Source organism: Lycorma delicatula, chromosome 9 (genome assembly GCF_047948215.1).
Source record: "Lycorma delicatula isolate Av1 chromosome 9, ASM4794821v1, whole genome shotgun sequence".
NCBI lineage: Eukaryota > Metazoa > Arthropoda > Insecta > Hemiptera > Fulgoridae > Lycorma > Lycorma delicatula.
In genome coordinates this window covers 96491136-96516848 of record NC_134463.1, presented here as the reverse complement: position 1 = coordinate 96516848, position 25713 = coordinate 96491136, and the positions used below count along the sequence as shown (strand labels likewise).

The window sequence follows — 25713 nt, the reverse complement described above, 5'->3', positions numbered from 1 at the left end:
GCACAAACAAGTTACTTTCTGGACTGTCCTCATACAATTTTATTGTTTACCGATCAATAATAAAGTTATATAATTTCCCAACAGAATGCTTGCACACCGTAATGCAAGCTGATAACTTTTTGCCTGTTTTTATTTCCTCCACTAAATGTATTAAAAATTATCACTTTGCACTGTGCACAAGCATACTGGCGGTTTAATTGTCAGCAATAACTTGATTGTTTGTCAATACATTTTTACAAATAAGGTGTCATTTTGTTTGAAATAAAATGCTTAATAAATTTTGACAAGTAAAAATTTTATCAAACAAGTAATTACAAAGATAATGAAGAATAAAAAATTAAGATGGCCGTCATTTTGAAAATTTTGAAGGTGACATTTTTTAAATTTTTTTTATTTTGTAAAATAAGACATTAGTCTTAGATTTGCCAGATTGATTAAAGTAGGTTAATCCGTTCATTAGAAATAATTTTTTTGTTGAAAATCACAAAATTACATCCAGAAGTAAAACAAAACAAAATATGACTTATGTTAATAAAAACCTTTTTGCTCATTTTGGTGTCCTGAATCAATTCCTGAAGTTCAGCGAATACATCCCAGAAAACCCCGTATAATAAAAAAGTATCATATAATAAATTTTCAAAACATAAATGTTAAGAGATAAAATTAAACAGATCTTGTTACTTAAAGCTACTAATTTGCCTTGTACATCAATCCAACTGTAGAAGACACTGAGAATAAATATGAAATATGACAAAACAGAAAGATAAGGTAATTAAATTTCTTACCTAATAAACTTTGTAGTCTGTATACATCCAATAATGATTTCAAAGCGTTTGATGCAGTTAACCCACATGAATTGTAATAATGTATTTTTGGTTAAAACCTGCAAGAAGTAGAACACATTGAATAATACTAATGTAACATTTTGACTGAATATTACCTCACTATACAATATGAAAGCAGAAATACAAATGTAAGTATAACAGCATTACAGAGTGATCTTTTTTCCTTCATGTAAGGACATACATATCAGAAGGGTAGTTCTTTGATTCTAAATGCGGTTTCAAAAAAGATTTTGAATATAATTTTCTTATATTCATAATAAATTTTTTCATTATATTTATCTAACTGTTCTACATTAAGATTTTGTTACAATGTTTTGATATCGTGTTGTAAAGTGCAGTTTGCAGTTACTATTTTCATAATACATTAATTATAATTTTTAATTTTCACCAAAAAGATTACTGTAATTAAGATATCTTCATCGTCTCTATGTTTTAAGTAATAATGCTAAAAAAAATCAACAATACCTAAAAATATCCAAAGAAGACAATTAATTACTTTAGATGAAAACACAAAATTTTGAAGCCAAAAGAGCAAGTAAGAAATTAATTACGTAACCAAAAAATGTATACAATCACATGAACAACATACATTATTTTTGTTAAAATATAAATATTTTTAAAAAAAGTGACACTAGTCAAAGTACTCACGAGTCTCATACCAGGCGTTAAAACAAATTCTGAAGATGATTAACAAATATAATCAGCATATACATCTATTTCAGGCAACTATTTCTGGAAATGCATTCAGACAGTGATGTAAACCTGCAGAAATATCTGTGTCAAGAAAATGTGATTTAATTGATTAAGAGAATGTCTGATAGCATTAACTAAAGTGGTGCAAGTACAGATGTTTCAGCTACTAAAAACAAACGCATTAGCTAAGTAATATTTGAAATTAAATATTCGCTTGCTTGTTATTTATTAACGAAGAAACAGGCTCCTTTGAGAACAATGCTAAATATATATAATATACGTAATAAATATATATATTAAAATAATATACATGGTTTGAAGATCTCTCAATGGACTATCTTGTTTTTCTGCTGAATAGAGCAAACAGAATTCAATAAAAATACTATAATTTAATTTCCATGAACAAATACAGTGATGGAGGATTTACAACTGCCTAATTTATATCCTCTCTCCAGTTAGGTCATTATAAAAGTAATCTTGCACCACAAAAAAAAAAAAGTTATACCACATAAAATCAGATATATTCCTGAAAGAATTTAAAAAATTGGAAAGTGAACCAGAAAAATAGAGAGAAGACTGTCTTTTAAAGAATATAACTCGCTTATCAACCACTACACTCCTTTTCTGTTTGCATAGAAATATATACATAAAACAAAGTTTACTATGATCACACCAAAATAGCAAGATTAATATAATAAATTCAATAATTTAAATATAAACTTTTAAAATTCATTAGCCATGAATTTATAAAAAGAAACAGAATACTAAATCAGGCAATGCATTATCATTATTCCATCTAAAGACTGGCAGTTGCCATGATATTCAGAATTAAATATTTACAATTATCTTATTATCATCTGATTTACCATGGACTACTCAGTTATACTCAGAATTCTGAAAATTTTGTTATATCTAATACAGTTTATCATAACTATCAGATTTTAACCAGTAATGATGGTACTGCATTACCTTACGTAAAATTTTGTAACCAATGATGAATTAATGAATCTGGAAAGCCTACTACATAAATTATTAAATTTACATTAAGCTTGTTACTTTGGTATGTTTATTGATGACTTTTGTTAATTATCAGTTCCAGTACACTAATACATGTTTATTATAAAAACATAAATACAAATATAATTACTGCTGATTTAATTAATAACAATAATTAATGATAACAAATACAACAGCAATGAATAATTTATTTCCAATTAATCAATCCATTTTTAGGTCAATTATAGAAATTGTTTATTTTCATAGTGTATATGAATACACCCTAGTTCAAAAGTTTTTTCTGAAGTTGAAGGTAGTAATGAAATGAAATTTTATTTTAACATTTGGACTAAAATCGAAAGGAAGAAAAAACATTTAAACAATAAAGGAAGTAATGTTTATTAAAAAAAAAAAACAAGTTTTAAAATTGCATTTTTATTTTTGTTATGGCACTTAATATAAACACATGGAACATAAATAAAACTCCAAGTTTTATTAGATAACAAAATACTGTATTTGTTTTTGAGTAAATAACATAAACCTATATGAAATGAAAATTCAAACTAAACATATCATACATGTAACATATACATTTTATAATTTCATTAAATAAAATGTAAAAAATCAGTCTTAAAAACATATTTCATTTAAGAAGTAATTTCTACTATAAATTCCAAAGTTTTTAACAGTTGTAATCAAAATTAAGAGAGTTCTGACTGAAATAAGCTTAACAACATAAACTAAAGAAAAAATGCTATATATCATATTATAATACAAGTAACTTATTCTCAGAAAAATAAAGAAAACTAAAACAATAATCAACTAAATCCACTATAAAGATTCCATGACAAAATTATCGATAGGTGAATAGTATATTAAATAAAGTAAACTTTTTCTGTAAGCCCTAGCCTTATCTTCATTCCGCTACCGGTTTCACAGCTAAGTATTTTTCTCACTCCTGTTTTCAGATGTCAATTCAAACGTAAAAATCACAAAACTTCACATTTTGTCTAAAAACAAAAAAATAAATATAATAAAGTACGTACTAACATTAGCACAAATGCCATTGGATTGTTGTCGACATAAAGTTTTGTTGCATTTTCTGTAGTTACGGAGTGTGCAGTCGATGGAGCAAGGTAAGTACCAAACTTTTTAACTGGCTATAAAATGAAAATAAGTTTGGAAATTTTAAGAAAATAAAATTTCTACTTCTTTAATTAATATATAAAAAAACACTTTAAGAATGTATAAATCATAATGTTTCAAATTCTTTTGCAATTTCAACATGACTTCCACTTAGTTTAGAATTAAAGAAAGAATTAGAACATTATGTATAGCACTGAGGATTAAAAATACAGAAAATTAATTTTAGAGTCAATTAAGTGTATGCATAATAAAGCTGTAAAAAGTGTATACTTAACTGCCTGTTATTAGTCTTATATATTTATCCTTCCCTGTAATCTAAATAAAAACCACACTAAGTTTAACATTAAAATATACATATATATTTATTTATTATAATAAAAAAATACAAATAAAATAACATCTGCCCAATTTATTGGCACACCATCATTTTGATTATATATTAAAAATAAATAAATATTAACTAAACTATTATCCATAAGCAAAATTAATATTCTTATATTCTAAGAAATTATTGAATGTACTTTAAATGTAATGTTAACAACGTACTAAAATAGTAGCCTTACAAATGTTAAGTAACAATTTAAAAAATTAATAATTAATTAATACTAAATATATAATTTACACAAAGAGGGTACTAAAACAACTTATAAGCGCTTTGAGAGCACATAAAAAAATAATTTTTCATTAAATTTTAAATAATTGTTAAAATATGACTTGGTAAGAAGAAACAGATTTATTTTGAAATGCAACTGTTAACACGAGAAAATAAATAAAATAGTAAAGAAATTTTAAAATGCAATTTGAAAGAAATTAGCCAATATAACTATTATAATTGTAATTAAAAGTTAATTTGTGGTAAATAGAAGTTGATAATACACATATATAAATTCCATAAGAGATTCAATCAAAAACAATAAAAAATGAGAAATAATGGAAACTTTATTTTACAAATCTGACTGCTAAAGGCTTTGGAGACTGGAATTTCAAAATTATCAGATTTTGATATTAATAAATCAAAAAGGCTTTAAATATTCCATCATTATACTTCATACCCAGAATGAATAGAATTCAGATAAGAATTGTTTATGCAAGCATAAACAAGCAGAGAGGACACAAATTTATAAAATTAAAGTAACATTCTGTTCAAAATTTAACAAACAGATGTAATGGATAAAAAGATATAGTTTTGAATACCACACATTCAACGCAGTATCAACATAAGCATTAACAATAAAAAGATTTCCAACAATCAATGAATTAAGAGTAGGCAAAAGAAAAGAATATGTGCCATAATATCAAATGAAATCATTTATAATGTTTGTTATCGGTCCACAGTAAATGGTCCTCAATAATTGGTTTTAAAGTGTGAATAATTTATTGTGAGCACCAATACAATTACAGCAACATTAGAACATATACGTATAAAACAATAAATAAATGTATTCTCTTTGTAACAAGATTATATACTCTTCAGACTTTATTATCAAACAATAACATAAAAGTTTATAATCAGTCATACTTATAAAGCTATTATATATAGATGCATGCATAATAATCTTAAAACTATACTGTAAACAGATTATGCTGATAATATAGCACAGAAATACATTAAAGCATATACAATATTTAGTTATATCAGTTAAACTGTGTGACATTATACCACAATAATAATGGTACCTATTTTTTAACAAGGCCAATTTAATCTAAAATTTATATCGCCACATCCCAAAAAAGAGGGTTGTAACTCAAAAGAATTCATTTTTTTTAATAATTCACAGTGATGTTTTAAACAGCATGCTCTATACCCCAGAAAAACAGTATTAAGAATAGTTGTGGTAGCCAGTAGAGAACACTAACAACTCTTTTCTCTACATGTGATCCCAGCGTTGCTTCCATGTAAGTCAGTATCATTTGTTATTTATTAAGTGAGAGTGTTAAACTTTCCGACAAAAGAGTTGTATTTCAAGTTGCTGCAGTTTTTGTTGGTAAGTATAAATTATTATCTTTCTTAATTTCCATTGAACACAGTATTGAGTTAATACTACACTCGTAGGACTTTTACAGCGATATTTATTATATTTTCCATTCTTTGGAATATATTCCATATATATTACTCCATTCGAGTAATATTTTGTGTAGATACAGTATTCATCAGGATGTTATCATTATGTCTAATGTATAGTCCATTTAAATTCGTATTACTTTGACTAAATACTATATTCATCGGAATGTTATCACTACTTCTGAGAGATGGTCCTTTTAACATCTATTGTTTTGAGTTATCCATTTTCATGGAAAAAGCCTCACAAATTTTGCTTTTATTATGATTTGCTACATATAAATTATGTATAATTATAATATATTTTTATTAAATATTTAAAATAAAATGAAATTCTTTAAAAAACTTTTACACATTTGCTATGTGCTAGTGATTACAAATTTTTTGACAACAAAATTTCTTATGTATTTCCTTATTACAGTTTTGGTAAACTGCTTACAATTTTTTTTTTTCAGAAAATGAATTCAAGAGACAAATACCTATTAAAAAATTGTGACAGGTAATTCTGTATAAAGCCCACCAAAGAACGCCTGTACATCTACAAACCAGAGAGAACCTTAATTTTGATGCAATACAAGTGCATCATTTGGATATAAAGGCTAATAGTCCCACAAATGTAGGCAGTTCAGATGCATTATCTAATGCTATAAGTTAGCATATAAGTGAGCATCGTTTAGATGCAATATATAATAGTGCCACAAGTGAAGATTATGACAGAAACAAAAGAAAAGAATCTTCTAATGATAGCTACAGTTCTGAGTATGATACTGATGTTGATCCTAATTATAAACCAATATCATCATCCACACACTTCTGCTATTCTTCCACATCATGTTCCTCAGATTCATCTACTGACAAAGAATCAGAAAAATATTTAGATACCACTCAGTCTAAGACATTGATTTTACCAGAAAACATCAATGATCATCTAACAAACATTGATGATCCTGTGGAAAAACCTGCTGGTTCTTTTAAAGAGGATGGATTGCTATTAGATTTGAATAATAATCTGAGCTTTCTATTTCATCTGAAAATATAAGTACTGATCAGTTACAAAAAAAAATTAAAAAATCTCGTAAAAGAATTCGTCAACCATCACAATGGACAAAAAACAAAGCAAAACAGCTTCTCAGTGAGGGTAAATCATGCAAGAAAGTCATACCAGGAAAAGCACTCAAAAAAACTGTGTAACTGCAAGCTTAAATGTTACAGAAAAATAAATCACGATGAATGAGTATTAATTTGTAATAAATACTATGTCTTAGGCGACATAAATAAAAAAAAAGAGATTTCATTTGTCATCATAAACAACCCATTGAACCAAAGTACAAATGTGCAAGAACTGATCGCAGAAAGTTATCCACATTTCAAAATTATCTTTGAAATGTGGACCTATCTGTGTACCTGACCTACTTATTGTGTTAATACATACTGCAAAAAAAGGGTATACTGTATAAAATCAAAGAGTTATCATATGATGGTTTAATTGATGTAGAACAGTTGGTTTCATATTATGGAAATAATTTCAGTTACAATTCTGATCGTGAAAAAATATCATTTAAAGACAGAAGACCGCTTACATTTGTAAAAATAAACAATTTAAATTTTTTTATAAATTTTTCATGTCTGAATTCTGACTTTAAGACAATTAACATTAAGAAAAAATCTTTATAGAAATCAAAGGATGTAGGAAATAATAATTGGGACACTACACACACTTACTAAGACATATAAAAGTTAAGCTTATATGAAAATAAATTAAAGCTTTTGTAAAATAACGGATACATTCCTAAATATTAAAGAACATTCTACAATTGTTTATGGTAATTAAAAATAAATGCAGCAAGTATTTTGAATTTTGTCTGTTATTACTTTCTGTTATTTTTATTTAAATCTACTTTGTATTATTTTCAATTACAGTTTGTTCATTGTATTTTATTTTTATTTTTTAATTTTAACTTATTTTTAATTTTTCTATTTTTTTTTTTTTTAATTACTATTCAGACAACATTAATCGTTTTTTGAAAAATTTTAAACTAATAGAATAATTTAGAAAAGGAAACAGATTTATTTTTATCCTGTTTAGTATTTTTTCATTTATTTTTTGCAAAATAATTACAGTATGTACAACTTGCCTTTTAAGTTATGAGTTATATAATTTAGATTTTAAAAGCAATCGTGATTTTGATCTTTATAATAATTGCATATCAAAAGTTTAAGATTTTGGTATTTAAGATGAAGCTTATAATGAAAATTATTTCAGAATTATTGATATTTTGTACTTCCTATTTCATAATATTTTTTAATTACTTTTTACTTCTGTAAATTAATTTAATAATTTACTTTAATAAAAACATTGTTTGAAGAAGTATACGATTTTGTATTTCATTTAATTATCGTTATTCACAGTTTGAAAAGAAAAATAAATTAAAAATGCAATAAACATTTCTGAAGAAAAGTGTCATAAATAGAAGAGGTAAAAATATTTTTCATTGCTAAAGCAATAAATACATTATAATAGTAAAATAAAAAAGATAAAACCATAAACTAAAATTGTGTGTAAAATCAATAATCAATAATCAACCATCAACAAAAACAAAATTTTCTTTTTGCGTTTCCGTAAAATTTATGTTTTTTGAGTTACAACCCGATATTTATAATTAAATAATTTAGTCATTACACATAATCATCCTAACCCTACACATGTTACAATTATATAGCTTTTGTATGATATTCTAGCAATTTTACTAGTATGAAATGACAGTCAATAGAATAAACATTACGATAACATAAAAGGTATATTTTAGATAACTCAATCAACACTCTTTATAGGTTTGTAACTTTCAGAATATCATTTTTTTGATTATTAACTATAATAAATAATAAGAAAAGTTCTAATTAATACTTGCAGAAGTATTGTAAAAGTTTATGAAGTATAGACTTTATATAACCACTACTATAACATATAAAAATAAAGAAATACACACAAAGTAAAAGATCCATTAAATAATAAAAGTAAATTAATATTATTATAATTACTGAATGTTAAGATTTAATTGAAGTTGCAGAATTCTTCAATTGTTAGTGTTACTTTTATAAAATAAACTATGTACTGTACGACCCACTCAAATATAAGCTACACCCTGAAATTTTGGTTAAAATTACAAAATTACATTATATAGCAGCACAAAGAGAATAAATTATAAAGTTCTAAAATCTGAATTTTTATGACTTGTGGGTCTTAAGTGTTTATTATATTTCTTTATGTTTCATTAACAAGCATAGTAATATATAAATATATTTTCAGTACATAACCAAGACAGTCAAACATGGCTTGGTATGCATGTTACTGTCATCTCTATCGATGTTTCAAAATAGCAAATAAAATGTTTATTTAAATTCAGTTTTGATTGGTTCTCAGTAAATAATTTTTTATTTAACATATGAAATGATAAAATAAAAATAATATAATAAATTACAAAAATAAATATAAAATGTACACATACACACAAATGTGAAACCAGGGCACATTAAATATAATTAAAAATATTTTTTTAATAATTATAAGCTGATGTCCAATTACAGTTATTTATAAGAAATGAATCTGATAGCAGCATATGAAAAATGCCAAACCCAATCTTCATTCAAATCCAGAATTTTCTGATAATAAGTAAAGACACTACCATCTCGCCTGGATATAATGACAATTATTGTAATCAGGGTAAAATGATTTACCAAACTGAGTTCTACTTAATTTGGTTATACCAGGTAATTCTTAACGCTAAATGTATATGATAACTTGTCAGAAATTATATATAATAATAGCTGCTTACATCATTTCAAGTTTTGCATCATCACTAGCATTATCTGTGAAAGCCAGTAAAAGAAATAAATCACGCATTAAATCACATTGCAACATATTTTGATATATTATTTAATTTTTTTTTCTTATTTGTAGAACATTGCACATATAAGTACAACTTAATTTTTAAAATTATATTTTTATATAACTTATGATGTTAGGCCGATACAGTACTTTCTAAGACATTTGAATCACAATTTTTCAGTCATTTAAGCAAATATAAACCTGTAATATATTATAACTACATTATAAATTAAATATAAAAATTTAAGACTAATTTTGTATATAATTACACCTCATATACGTCTTAAATTAAAAATATTAATTAGTAAAATACATTTTAGGCACGATATAAAAGATACATTTTAGTTTGATTTATTTAATACACTCCTCCTGACAACTTAACCAATGATAACATTGATCACACAAACCAGGCACCAACGAATAAAAAAATACCATCACCAAAAAAAAAAAAAAAATACATAAAATATAACCATATTGATATAAGAAGGGCATGCAAAAGAAGAATAACATGTATTAACTGAAGAAAAGTTTTTAATACATATGAAATGTGGGGCAAATTTTATTAAAAGCTTTCAATGCACAACAGTGAAATATTATATTATAAATAATTAACAAAAGTTTTTTCTTAAAATTTTGTATTTACAGGTCGGATAACATTATTTTTTGTAGTGAATGAATGAATGAAATATGAATCTTGAAGCATATTTAAAAGGTCAAGTCAAATGAGGATTCAAAAGCCAGAAATTTCTGGATGAAAGGCAAACTGTTTTCTTCCTCTCATACGAAACATAAATGGCATTCTGAAATGTCACCCATCACTAATAACATATTTAGTAAAGGCTCTGGCATTTTGAACCAGAACATATAAAAAAGGTTTTTTTTATCTAACATGTAAACAATTTATTATTTAAATACACAAACGTTTACAAAATATTTTTATATCCTTATCAAAAGATATCATAAGACAAAAACCTCTATATAATTAAACAGACTTACTTAAAAAAAATTACATAAACTGATCAAAGAAAACAGTGAAGAACTGTCTGATTATATTATCAGACGGTTCTAAACATCCAAACAGCCATAAACCTAATAAATAAAAATTCCATGCATTTATTAATAAATGCCAACAAATTGTTTAATAATTTAGACAAGAGTTATACCACTAATATAGAATTACAAGATAGTATCATCCGCACTGAACAGGTAAAAATACAGTTTACATATTCTTAAGAAAAAACATAATTATTAACAATAAATTTCAGATCAAAAGGCAACTTACAACAGATAAAAATTAGAATACTAATAAATAGTAATAGGATAGGTATTAGGATAATCCTAATACTAATAGGATATTTATTAGGATAAATAGGATAATCAAATTTAATAGCAAAATAATAAATACCAACCATTAGGATTTTGATACTGGAATAAAAGCTAAAAGATCAAGATATCTAGCAAAGAGATATTCAGTCGAGTAAAGGAAGATAAATGGAAGAAGGAAAAAAGCATACAACACAAGAACTGAAAATTGTACATAACACTGATGCACACTATCACCCAAAACTAAATTGAAAATGTAATAGTAAATTAACATTCATGAACTAACTCAAATACTAAATTAATGAAAAAATATGACAGATTTCAACAACTTAAAAATGAAGAATGCTTCTTTACAAAGTGGAATGTTATTAAATGAAAGTTAAAATTATAAAAGTTCATTAACCTTTATAAGTGTAAGGTAACATAGTTACCTACGATGCTTATGAAAATGTGTACGGTATCGATATGCCAGTACTGCTTTCTAACTAATTGTAGTCATTATTTTCACCAACAGATAGTGCATATGTATAGAAGCTAAAGGGATAACGATTTCAATATTATCAATAAATTGAATACAGGGTTCGACTATGAACATTTTAAAAATAGTCAACATCTAACTTGCCGTTTGAGGTTATGTTGTCGAATATAAGAGGTTAATAGTTTTATTCTATTATTTATTTTGATAATTCTTCATTTTATGCTTTTTTACTACATGTGAGTGGTTTTGTTTTTTATTTCTTAAATATTTTATGAAACATTCTGAATAATACAAATTCGTTAATCATAGTTTTATTTTGTAATATTACACAGTTTTGTAATATAGCTCTACCACATTCTAGCCCTAACGACCACAAAATTGAAAATTTATTTGATAATAATGAAAGTGAATAACAACTGTCTAGTTATAATGACAGTGATATAATCCCTGAAAATGAGGAAGACTTAGTTTTAGACTGAAATAAGTGATGAGGAACCCGCAGATGATTAAGTGAATGTTAATGAACCAGAACAACCAATTCACCGGTATTCTCATCGGTACATGGAGCTCCCTGGCCCTAAGCGCATGCCAAACATTGGTTCTTCTCCAACAGCCTATTTTAATCTTTATTTCACTTGTACAGCTGCTGGAAGTTCTTATGAAAGAAACAAATAGATCTGCTTAGCAATTTTTTGCAAAAAATGCAAATAACCTGGCTGTATGTTACAGAACTTGGGAAAATGTAACTGTACTTGAAATGAAAAGTTTTTGAGCCTTTATTATAAGTATGGGTTTGAATAAAAAAAACCATACTATTAGAACGACTTCCTGAAAGAAAAGAAAGGAATCAAGATGCTGTGTATGCACTGCTGATGGAAAAAAAATATCTCAGACACATGCAACAAAGGGCTCCAAGCAGAATGTTTTCCTAAACACAAATGTTGATTAGTCAACTTTTGTAAAAAAAAAAAAACAAAAAAAAAACGATGTAGATATGTAAATAATAAACATATAAATGATTCTTTTTTTTATTCACAAATAGTCATACTTTAAAAAATGTGTTTTCATCGACTTTAAATCAAGGGAAATTTTCTAAATTTGTGCTAAAATTGCAAATTTTTTGTGAAGCATTAAAAAATCTAAGTTTTAATTAGAAAAAACATTTTTTTTTTTTAAATCGCTATGCATCAAAACTAAATAGACCAAAAGAATCTCCAGGATTTTCCTGGTAAGTATTATATTTTCATACACATTACTTAAAAATTGCACGTACAATGTTATTTTAAAAACTGTTTACAAATTTGTGAAAAATACCTTAAAGCATTTTAGCATAACCCAGTCCCAGATGTCTACATGTCAAAGGGTTAATGGTGGAACAGTCTCAAATTAGTATGTGCCATTGTAATGTTATGTTCGTTACATGCTTTAATAACATCATTATCATTTGTAGATCCAGCTGGACTTGCAATATATTGAACACCACTCTGTAAAGAAAAAGAAAAATAATTAATAACAAATACATAAAGCAATACATAAGACATCTCTCAATAAAATTTATACCAAATTGAATTTTTAATTTTAAAATGTTTTAGAACCTAAACAGAACTTGAAAAATATAATACACATCACAATGATTTCAACCAAATCAGTAGACTGCCTATTGACATAAAATTGCTTATAGTGAGTTTTCTTTGTAACCCATTTTTAAATGCACTGGCTCTTTGACAAATGCATTGTAATATTTTAACATTTTTCTTTTCTGGAACACAAACTAATCTTTTCTGGAACATAAATTAATCTAATCTGAAAGACAAACTAATCTATTTAATTTATCACTCTGGTAGATCTCTGCTACTGATATACAGAGTAAAATATCTTTTATGTTTGTTGGAAAGTGTATAGAATCATCATGAAAGAATTGTGAATTTTAAGTCGTGAATTAAATAAAAACAAATTTTTTTATTTGTCAAATTTTCCATCTCAAAGAGTTCTGTTATATAAACAATAAATTTGAATTTGTGCACCCTTTGTCCTCAGTGAATATTGAATTAATATTCAATTTATGGCCATACACAATGTAACATATTTTCTATTTTATGGTTATAATTATGGTTATTTTTCTATTATGGTTATATCGGTTCTTTACTTCATTCCTTTAGTGATTCAGGTCGTGTAATTTCGGTAAGTAAACAATGTTTTTAATAATATGTCTCCACAATGGACTGGGTGTAAGTTGACTTGAGAGGCCAGGATTAGGGCCTTCTCAGCCTATCCGTCTATCTGCAAATTTTATATCAAAAGCCTAGAGAATGAATTCATTAAAGTGGGGTGCACCATCTTTAAAAATAAATCTGATATACATTTTTGAATCCATCTGGTTGAGGAAAGCAATACTCATTTAACATATCAAGATAAAAATGATTTTACATAATGGTTTTCAGATTCCCATATTTGTGAATTGTGTAATTCACAAGGTTCAAAGTTACACAATTCAAAGCTAATCTAAAGTAGCTTCATCTATAAAAATTACATCATTTAAAAATAATTTGTTTTCATTAACTTTGTTTAAAATTTCAGCAAAGAAAAGAAAATATTTTTCTGAATCACATGGTTTTATTTCTTGCACTAGCTGAATTTTGTACCTATACAAGTGCAACCTTTTGCACAGAACTTTATAAATGTTTCTCTGAAATTTATAACTCAAGAATTCGATGAGCAATGAATTTATTAGGACTTCTGATTGTAGACAGTCTAATTTGTTCAACACTTTCTTCTGATACTCATGTCCTCCAGGTGAATTTCTGTTTGAGAACAGATTCTGTTTCTTTGAACCAACTGAATCAAAGTATTGGCTCCTTTTCACGTGTACATTGAAAAGCGAAGTAAAACTTTTGACTTCAGTTCAATGTACTAAAAAACGTACTGTGTTTTTTCTTGAAAAGAAAACAGAGAAGCATATCTCTTCAATATTACATAAACTAATGCAGTGATTAAGATGATGGTTCTTACACAAACTGGTAGAAGTTTTCAGTACTACCAACATAATTTCTCAAAATATGCCTTGATCTAGCTAATAAACCCCATAGTTTTACGAAGGTCCTATATATTTACATTGAATATAAATGTATTTTTATTATCATGAATTTATTTTCAAATTAAAAAACACAATAATGCAACTTTGCCAACTTGAAAGCCCTTACCAAATAATTTTTCAAAGCTATTTTATACAGAAAGTTATTTTGGAATCTAGACCATAACAAACTTTATATTTCTTTAAAAGAAAAATCGGTAAATTTTTATAAGATAATAAAAATATGTAATTTAAGGAAAATAAATCTGTTCTAACATTTTTATTAACAAGTTTTGGCAAAAAAAAAAAAAAAAAATAGCAGCTGTTTCACATTTTATATACACTACTATTATTACACCTTTGTAAATGCACAATAAATTTTCTGGGTGAAAGCCACAAAAAATGCATACTTTATTAATTACCTCGGATAACAAACTGTATGCTCTCACATTGTATAATTTACAAACAAGCTTAGAAGGGTTCTTACACATCAACTTTTACAAGAAAGTTTAAATATTCTACAGTAGTATATTAAGAATGCAGTAAAGAATTAATGCTTGCCTTCAAGTGTAAGGTGGACCAACTGAACTAGTCTATATTTTAACACGATAGCTTTTTAATAATATCATTGTTAGGTTTTAATTGCCAATACAAATTTTTCCACTTCAAGGATGAAGCAAGTTACAGATATACTCAGTAAATGAAGATGAAACACATCTTGCTATCTACAAGCACCAATATCAACAAGCCTGCGCTAGATAATATCTCAGGAATATTATTTGAAAAATAAAATAGGCAATTTGGCTCAGAATGGTTCAAATTCGAGTTGGCCAAAAACACAGCTATAAATTCAAGATCATAGTTTTGTTAATACCTTAAACATCTTATTATTATACAATTACATTTATGCAAGTCTATTGAAATGCACGAAAAAAATGATAAATTTCCACAATTTATTACTGTTTGAGGAAAGCAAAACTATATCTAATTTTGTAAATTCTGATTTCATTAATTCACAAAGTATTAATAAAATAATTTACGATCATTATTAAACAAGTAATAACATTTTTTCTTTGTTAAATTGATAAATAACATTTATGAGTCCAAGTAAAGGTAAAAACAAATATTTAATAATTATAATTGTTTCTGAAGATGACAGAAACAGAAACATCAAATATTTCATAATAAATCACTTATACTTCCTACTTTAATAGTTCGTAAACAATAATATTACATGTATTGTTTTCAATCATTTTCTTTTATTAATAGAAAGAAATAATACAAATAATTAAAGTAGTATCAAAAACATCTTCTAAGGTAAATGCCTATTGGAACCAAACTATGATTCAATAGTTTGTATTTACTTCCTTGTACAAAGTAAAGGAAGTATTGTGATAGACAAAAATTTCAGTTTCCAGATTTCAACGGAAATATCCATTTTGACCATCCCTGAATCCATTTTGACTAGTTTCACATGACATCTGTATGTACATATATATGTGTGTGTGTGTATGTATGTACATATGTATCCCGCATAACGCAAAAACAATTAACCATAGGATGTTGAAATTTTGGATTTAGGACTGCTGTAACATCTAGTTGTGCCCTCCCCTTTTGATTGCAATCAACAGAAACAAAAGTGTGCATAAAAGAAGCCCAAAATCCAATTATTTTTGGATTTTGGACTTTTTTTAACTGCAGTAATAAGCCCTATTTGAGAGCTTTAAAACAAAAGCACATTAGTTCGAATCAGACTTCATCGCCTTCCTTTTTTTTAACTTAAATATATTAATTTAATAATAATTATTAACCTCTCATTACAAAAAGTTTTTATGATAATTCAATAACAAAAAAAAAATAAATATGAAAAAATATCAGAATATTTAATGAAATAAAATTTTATGTACTTTTCATTTTAAAAAAAAATGTGTAAATGTAATGAAGTATGTGTACAAGGAAGTCACGTGTTGTCCACATCAGATTTTTTATTTTCAAATTTATTACCTCTTCTTAACGTAGATACAATGAAATGAATCATTAAGAAAAAAGTACAAAAAAAAGATAATTTAAAAGAAAATAATAAAAAAGAAATTAACCTGATGAGCACGATCTATATTATCCCGAAATGGAAAGAAAGCATCAGATGCTAATGCCACACCTGATAATTTTGATAACCACCATTCACGATCAGCAGATTTAATAAATGAAGGAGCTTCCTCATATAAATCTTTCCACGACGCTTCATCCATATCTTTGCCTAAAAAAAAAAAAAAAACAGACACATTATACATTTTATATATATATATATATATAAAATCGTATTTTCAGTTTTTTTTATGTAAGTCTACAAGGGTTTTGTAGATAATATAACCTAATCCTTTAGGGTCCTATATCAAATATTGCTCAACATTACAAAATTTGGTTGTAGCAATCATTGAAATCTATTCACCATTGAAAATAGATGGCAATTAGTTCTGTCACTTGACTAAATGTTATTTACTTTCTTCATCTAATTCAATTCTTGACTCTTAGATGGCAGCTCACATTCATTCTGAACTTACTTTTATTCATAAAACAACATATATGTATGACAAGACTAAAAAGACATGTACTTACAATGTGGGTGATTGTAAATAAGCAAAATAGCAGTGTTCTAATCATATCTGTGATTTTTAAATCGCTTCTAATCTGGTGGCAGAGCATAATAGTGATTTAAGAGCAAACTAATTCAACTAGTGACAGAACAGTTGAAAATAATTTTGCTTCTCTAACAGAATTGACAGTGATTTTAAGTTGAGAATTGAAATAGAATGATTAATATAAATGGGATAGAGATATCAAATAATGATATCTCTTAAGTCTTTCTGAAAATAATACTGAAATATACCAGAGCCAAATGGAAATTCAATGGCTACGCTTTCAACGTGCTGAGAGAAAAACACAATATAATAGATGGTGATTTGCCCAAACATCTGTTTATAGTTCTATGATTTTGCCTGGTAATTAATGGCAAACATCAAACTTTGACTATTTTCAATTAATTTATATGAATTATGATTCATATTTCAAATTACATTTGAAACTAAAAGCTATACAAAAATCTATCCTTTCATGTTAAGTGTACGATACACTCCATCCTGATTGTATTTTGGCATTTCCTGATGAATCTTAATAGCTTATTATGGAAAATGCATATATACGACTATTTGAATTATACAGGTTATTGCAGTAAAGGCTTTTATGGCATATTTGTAGTAATAGTACATACTAACTATGAAATAACAAAACATGCAGCAGAACATTTATTAGACTAATTTCAGTTTTTTAAATTAAAATAAATTACTATTTTCATTAAATTTAATAAACAGTTAAATCACTAAAATAGTTTTTAAATTTTTTACATCAATTTATGCTCCTAACCTTCTTTTTTGCTGTTTTTAATCAACATATGAGATTTAAGTCATTTGCCTATGATGCAGATTTTAATTATAAGTATCGAAATTAAATTAAATGCTAAATAAAAAAACATTAACGTTGTCAGTTTGCTTTTGTTAACAATTTGCTTTCAAATTACCATGAATTTTTTCTTCTACATAATCTTCTCAGAATTAAAATTATGCAGCTTCTCATGAATGAAATTACCAATGGCACTATCAGCAAGTGACTGTTAATAACCTCACTGACAAAAGCTGAATAATTAGCACTAAAATGTTGATTTTTAATCATTTTTAATAAAAAAATAATTTTAATCATTTAATCATTAATTTAATATAATTAATCATTAATCTCATTAACCATTTTTAATATCTTTAAAAGCATATTACAGTTCATCATGATAATCAACTAATTTCATGTTGAACTTCTACATATCACTATGAAGTAACCAATAATTACATTTGCTTCCATTATTACACCAATATCACATTTTTGATATAATAATTACATCTGCTTCAATAAATTATCATTTTTTCATTTCTGTTCAAAATATAGGTCATACAAAAAAAGTTAATTACAGTCTGTATAACTAATTAGACCACTTGTTTTGTCTAATTACAACAAAATTGATTATTTATATATATACCACACAATGAATGCTCCAAGAAATACAGATAAGTTTATAAAAAATTTCAATAAGAAAAATCGAAATATAATTTTTGTTCATTTTATACATTTATCACGTACAAACCAAGAATAACTAACTAATAATGAGTAAGTGATTATAATTTCTATTAAACTAATTAAATTTTTGAAAAAATTCAGAAAATTTATTTTAAATCAATAAAGAATGAATTTTATACTATATAAATTTAATATAAATAAAATTATTTACTGACCAACAGTTCCATTCACATAGTTATCAATTGCATTAGAAATCTGAGCTCTTTTAACACTTGATTTAAATTTCATACTTCTGACAGATGGATGTAATCTTAACCACCTATAAGATATAATTTAAAAATTTATTAAAACAGGTACAATGTAGATACCTGATACAAAATAAGAAGTTTAAACAGACAAACAAACAAGCACTCTTGCTAACCACAAAGTAGATAGAGTTTTAAAAAATATTGCAGACTGATATTATAAAAAAAATAATCATATAATTAGAACCTGCATAGGTTCGGATAGTATCCAAACCTGTGATTCTTTTGCAGTATTATAATATAATTGATTTTGGCAATCATATACTTGAAATTTTGCATAAGAATATACCAATTGGACTAAAACTCCTATCTTTAAGTCTGCATTCAGTGTAGATCTGTATCAATGCAAAGGTAAAAAAGAATCTGACCAAGAAAAAAATGATCTGCATTACACAAAAGTGTATTTTAAAAATTACTTCCATTAAATTGCTTTCCATTCCATTCACATCGTGATTTTTTTTTTTTTGTGAGTGAAAAATACTTTTGCATTATCATCACTCGGAATAAAATTTTATAGAGAAAAAAAAAAAAAAAAACAAGGACTAACTTAAAAACTAAAAAATTAAACAAAAACTTACAACTAATACCACAGCTGTAAAACTAAAATTAAAAATAAGCATAAAACTAAAAATAAAAAGAATTTAATAAAGTCCAAGTGCAGTGTGAAGGGCCCCAAATCAGATAACGAGAAGCCTATAAAAAATTAACATAAAAACTAAACGTAGGTTAAAAACTAAAATATTAAAAACCTAAAACTTACAACTAATATCACAGTGGGAAACTTAATAGTATAAAATTTATTTAAAAGGAAACAGAGTAAAAAAAATATATATAATAAACATTGATAAATTTAATGAAGTCTGAGAGGGATGTAAAGGTCCCTTCTCAGAAACAGAATAAAAAATAAATAAAAATCATAACAATTAAATGAAAAATAAATAAGTTAAAACAATTCTTCAGCACTAGAATATAAAATATATACCAAAATTTTAAATTTTGTGGAAAATATTAACACTTCATAAAAGTAGCAAATATATTTTTATGGCTAAAGGTAACAACTGCATATTTTTAGAAAATTTAAAAAACAATTTTTTTCTAGTTGACCATTTCACCAAATTATCAGTCGACCTGAATCACCCTTCTTGTCTTCTGAGAAGTGCCACACACCTAAACAATTTCAATCTATCACATTAGGGGAAATCATAAATTGGTCATATAAATTGTTATGTAATTAATGAAAAAAATTAAAAAGAGGTCCTAAATTTCAGTGCAGCACTCTAAACTGAAGCACTGTATGTAAGCAATTCTCATAACAAACTGACTACTTAATAATAATAAATAAAAAAACAAAGTATTAAAAATCAAAAGAAACTGAAAACACCAAACTTACTTTTTAATTATTTTATTAGGACCTTGTATATGTTTTTAATATTTACAAGAACTTTTACATTTAAACAAGAACAACAACTGAATGAAATGACAGGTGGAAAAAATGCCACTTCTTTGCTAGGAATTAAATCCAAGACTAGCTAATTTAGAAGCCACATGGTTCTTAAACCAAGCTTCAACTATTGCTATATAGAATACAACAAATTAAGGTTGTAAAATATCTAAGGATAGGAAGGATGGAAAAATAAATGGAAAATTAATAGTAGAACAAGAGAGAAACATTTCATCAACATTACAAATTTAGAAAAAATTTATAAAAAGTAAACTATTTTTATGTCTCTATTCTAACATACAATTCAGTTTGGGATGAGAGGAAACTAAAACATGAGTAGATTCTCTTTTCTAGCAAGCTTCTTTCACCATAGTTGTCTTTTTTATTGTGCTTTCAAGAATCAAGGTAGAAAAAGACAAGCGTAAGAAGAGTTAGGCAGACTAAGCTAGTGTAGGAACTTAAAGGAAATCGAAGTAAAAGTTGAAAAAAAAAATTTCTATTTTAAATATAATTTGTAAGAGACCTAGAGGAAGACCACAAAAGAAATGGTTAACTGTATCAAGACAGACCCAAAGAAGACAACAAAGTGTAGAACGTTTTTTAGAAAAAACAGTAGAGAAACAGTGTTAAATAGAAGTCAATGATTTCCAGCCGACTCAATAATAATTGATAGAAAGAATGATGATGAATAAAAAATTATAATACTCTTCAAAGTTTAAAGTGTAAATGCATACATGCACAATAGTTCCAGCTCGGATGTCAAGCAGTACTGGCCAGGTAATAATATAGTGGAAGGAATAGTACACTGCAACAGGTTGTTATAGGTAGCAAAAAGCTAGTCATAATCTTTCCTTGTATGTCAACCAGACTTTCTAAACTTTGTCAAATAATACTAAACACAAAAAAATTAAAATAATAACAACAGATTCCAAATTGAGTTAAAAGACTATATTCATAACCAACCCTCACAAAGGTAAAAGTAAATTACTATTTAATTTAATATTTTATTATCAGTCTCGATTTTATAAATTTAACGACCAACAGATTTTTTTCAAAAACATAACTTATATTTATTCTTTAATTTGTTATCACTATCATTAGATCCGTCATTCTAAACATTCGCACACAATAATAAGTAAGTTTTTCTGCAAGTAAACACATTTTTCATCATACCAATTATCTGCTTTGTCTCCAGCTAATCGTGTACAGTGTATACGAGACTGTTGACCAGCACCTATTCCAATTACTTGACCATCTTTAGCATAGCAGACAGAATTACTCTGGGTATATTTAAGAGCAATAGTGGCCACAATCAAATCTCTCACAGCTGATTCTGGTAGCTGTAAACAACAATATAAAATAAAATAAAATAAAAAGATATGTAAATTACATATGAAAACATTTTTAAATTCTGAAAACAGTACAATATAATAGAAAACAAAAGATCACAAGATTCATAATAAAAAAAATAAATCTTAACAGACTAACCAAACTAATTCTCAAACAAAATTAACCCCTTAACAGAGAGAAATAAATTATTTACATAAAATTACAATTTATATTTTGAAACACTGATGTAAAAATATATATATGATATACAAATAATCCTCCTCTATGAATCATGAGACCTTGCCGTTGGTGAGGGGGCTTGAGTGCTCAGGGATACAGAGTAGCTGGACCGAAGGTGCAACCATATCGGAGAGGTATCTGTTGAGAACCAGACTAAGGAATGATTCCTGAAAGAGGGCAGCAGCTCTTTCAGTAGTTGTTAGGGGCGTGAGTCAGAATGACTTAAACAGCCATATCAACATCACTCAGTCCTCTGAGTACTGCGCAGCTGAAAGCAATGGAAAACTACAGCTGCTTTTTTTCCAAGAAAATGTGGCTCTCTGCATTTTCATATAGCAATGATGGAGGCGCCTTCCTTGGTAAAATATTCTGGAGGTAAACTAGTCCCCCGTTCGGATCTCCGGGTGGGGACTACTAAGAAAGGGGTCACCAGAAAATTAAAAAATAACATTCTACGAGTCGGAGCGTGGAATGTTAGAAGTTTAAAAAAGGTTGGTAGGCTAGAAAATTTAAAAAGGGAAATGGATAGGATAAATGTGGATGTAGTAGGAATTAGTGAGGTTCGGTGGGAAGAGGAAGGCGACTTTTGGTCAGGTGATTTTAGAATAATTAATGTAAAACAAATTGTTAGGAATGTAGGATGTAGAGGGTATACTGAAATGAAACGACTAGCACTAGATAGGGAATCTTGGAGAGCTGCATCAAACCAGTCAAATGACTGACGACAAAAAAAAAATACAAATAATATATATATATATAGATGGACAAAATGATTCCGGAACTGATTTAAACTTTCTCCATACTTAAAATCTCAATTAAGAAAATTGGTTTGCGCCTCCACGTTGGTTCGTCTGGATAACCAGTTAGAAACGTGGAGATTTCTACTGGTGAACTAAATCGGAATCACCTCTCTGGATCACATCCAGAGTTGTAACTCGGGAATTTATTCCCACCCAAGGCTGACTTGCCTTTGAAAGTCAAATATGGAAGGTCTTTTAAGAAAAAATCCACCGTCTGGTAAATACCAGAGAATGCTGCACTCGGATCCGGTGGGCAGCTGCTTAAAAGATAACAATGAATCGGAGCGTTTGGAAACACCCAAAAACAACACAACTTCAAAATTGAGGATAAGACACAAGCAAATAAACTACATTGCCACTCACAACATTAATTCTCTAACTCAACCCGGCAAACTAAAAACTCTAACAGACATAATGGACAAACAAAATATCCTAATCGCAGGACTTCAAGAAATGAGAAACACCGATCGAGAGCCGTTTGAATCTCAGGGTTACAGAATTTACAAAGGAATCCCCGGGAAACGTGTGATGAAGAATTGCCCACAGTTCGGAACAGGATTTGCAATCAATCTTAAAATAATTGACTCAGTCGTAGAATTTAAGTCTTACTCCCCCAGGATTTCAACCTTATCCCTAAAATCAGCCAATAAATTCTACACCATAATAAATGTCCATGCTCCCACCAATGACAAAAACAATCTTAAAAAAGATAGAGAAGAAATGGACAAATTCTGGGAACTTCTTGACCAAACTGCAAACAACATAAATAAGACCCACACCAAGATTTTAATAGGGGACTTTAATCCCCAACTTGGTAAAGAACGAAGATATCGTGATATTATCGGAAAATGGCCTGCCCAAAAGAAAACTAACAAGAACGGCCAAAGACTTGTTGAATTTTGCAGAAACCATAATATGATCTCAAAATCCACCTATTTTATGAGAAAACCAAACAAATTGAAGACTTGGAAACACCCAGATTGGAAAAAAGGGGAATGGCAACTCGATCATGTTTGCATGGACCGGAATTATCACAAGGAGATTTATAATGTAAAAGTCTTGAGAGGAACAGATACTGGATCGGACCATTACTTAATTGAAGTTAAAATAAAATTCACCCCGCATAAAAAGAAAAAATCCCAACCTAAAAACAAAAGAGCTTATGATCCACATAAATTAATAAACAATGCCATCTTTGAAGAAACAACAAAAAAAATCAAATTAACTAATAATTTAAAAGAACTGACATCCCAACTGAAAGAAATAGCTGAAGAACTAGCCCCTATAAACCCAAGAAAAAAACACCAATGGTGGAATGAAGAATGTGACAAAGCAGTCAAAGACCGACACCGGGCTTGGATCAACCACCAAACCCAGAAAACTGAAAAATCTAACCATGAATTCACCAAACAAAGGAAAATAACTCAGAAAATTATAAGAGGAACCAAACGACAAGCCCAAAAAAACTTGATTCAGCAAATAGAAGAAAGTTCCAAGAAAACTAACTTCCGAGACTATTATAAAATTTTTGGTCAGGCTCTTCAAAGATATGAACCACCCACCCATATGCTGAGAGGAAAAAAAAGAAATATGGCCCACACCAATAAAGAAAATGCTGAAATTTTGGCAGAAACCTTCAATAGACTCCTCAACTGTGACGACCCCCCCAGAGCTTTTTGAGATTGACACTGAAACTCCAGTTAAAACTTCACCAGTAAATATCAACCCGCCAACAATTCAAGAAGTTCTCGCAGCCTTAAATGAAATAAAAAACTACAAAGCAAGCGGAGAAGACCAGCTTTTCGCAGAACTCTGGAAACACTCATCAGTTTATTCAGTCAAAACTTCCCTACATCTATGCCTCGTGAAAATATGGAACGAAGAAAAACTTCCAGAACACTGGACACAGCCCTCATTCATCCATTACATAAAAAAGGGGATAAAACTAATCCGGTAAACTACATAGGCATATCTCTCCTGGATTGCACATACAAAATCCGGTTGAGAATCATATACAACCGATGCAAAGACCAACTTGAACTGGAACTTGGAGAATACCAAGGGGGATTTAGGCCATGGAGAGGTTGCCCGGAGCAAATAATATCCCTAAAACTTATGATGGACTTATATAAAAGACGGAAAAAACAACTAATAATCACCTTCGTAGACTTTAAAAGGGCCTATGATTGTATACACCGACCATCCATGGGTAACTATGGGTAATCCATTTAATGTAATTAATGGGTAATCCATGGGTAAAAATGGGTACTAAGAAAAACTCCATCACACTAAATTGCCTAGGATTTGCAGATGACCTCGCTCTTTTAGCAAATAATATTCAAGAATCCAAAACACAAATCATGAGCCTTCAAAACCTAGCACAAAAGATAGGGCTTCATATCTCTTTCGAAAAAACTGAACTAATGGCCATAGATCCTCTGGTAATAGAGCACATTACGGTAAACAATCAGGAAATTAAAATAGTAAAACAATTTAAATATCTAGGGGAAATAATAACTTATAATTTAAATGAAAAAGTGACATGGCAAAACAGGACAAATAAAATGATTAAATCCCAAAAATTAACTTGGTCAACATATAACAAAAAATGCCTTTCTGCTAAAACTAAACTTAAACATTATAAAACTGTAGTACAGCCAGAAGTCACCTACGGAAGCGAGACCCTTTTCAAAATCACTCAGAAAAACCGAATTGAAAAAATTCTGAAAATAGAGAGGAGAATTGTCGGAACGTGTATCAATAAAAAACACCAAAAAGAAGGCCAATGGTGGATTGTGCCAAATGAGGTGGTGTATCGAGAAATAGAGCCTGTTACTGATACTATGCGGAAAAAAAGAATCTCTTTCTTTGGTCATCTCATAAGGACACCGGAAACAAGACTGTCAAGAAATATCATTGAAAAGCTCTGGTTCCAAAAGCTAGAAGTAGGATGGATCAAAGAAATTAGAGAAGATATGAAAGA

The 25713-nt window shown here is 27.8% G+C and overlaps 1 protein-coding gene across 10 annotated transcripts in view; it reads right to left on the bottom strand.

The window, feature by feature from the left end:
* Positions 1-796: 796 nt before the first annotated feature.
* LOC142330548 (bifunctional purine biosynthesis protein ATIC) overlaps positions 797-25713 on the bottom strand; it is a 55316-nt gene continuing 30399 nt past the window's right edge. For 4 of the 10 annotated variants that reach the window (XM_075375894.1, XM_075375893.1, XM_075375892.1 and 1 more), the window contains exons 10-13: positions 21535-21701; positions 18831-18934; positions 16593-16753; positions 12574-12910 (exon numbers count right to left, since the gene is read on the bottom strand). In XM_075375894.1, coding sequence (XP_075232009.1) covers positions 12791-12910; positions 16593-16753; positions 18831-18934; positions 21535-21701 — 552 coding nt within the window. In that variant the 3' untranslated portion in view covers positions 12574-12790. Of the gene's footprint in view, positions 884-3021; positions 3996-8903; positions 9607-9808; positions 9827-12572; positions 12911-16592; positions 16754-18830; positions 18935-21534; positions 21702-25713 lie in introns of those variants that run through there. The other 6 variants (XR_012757804.1, XR_012757801.1, XR_012757802.1 and 3 more) reach the window with 6 other exon arrangements.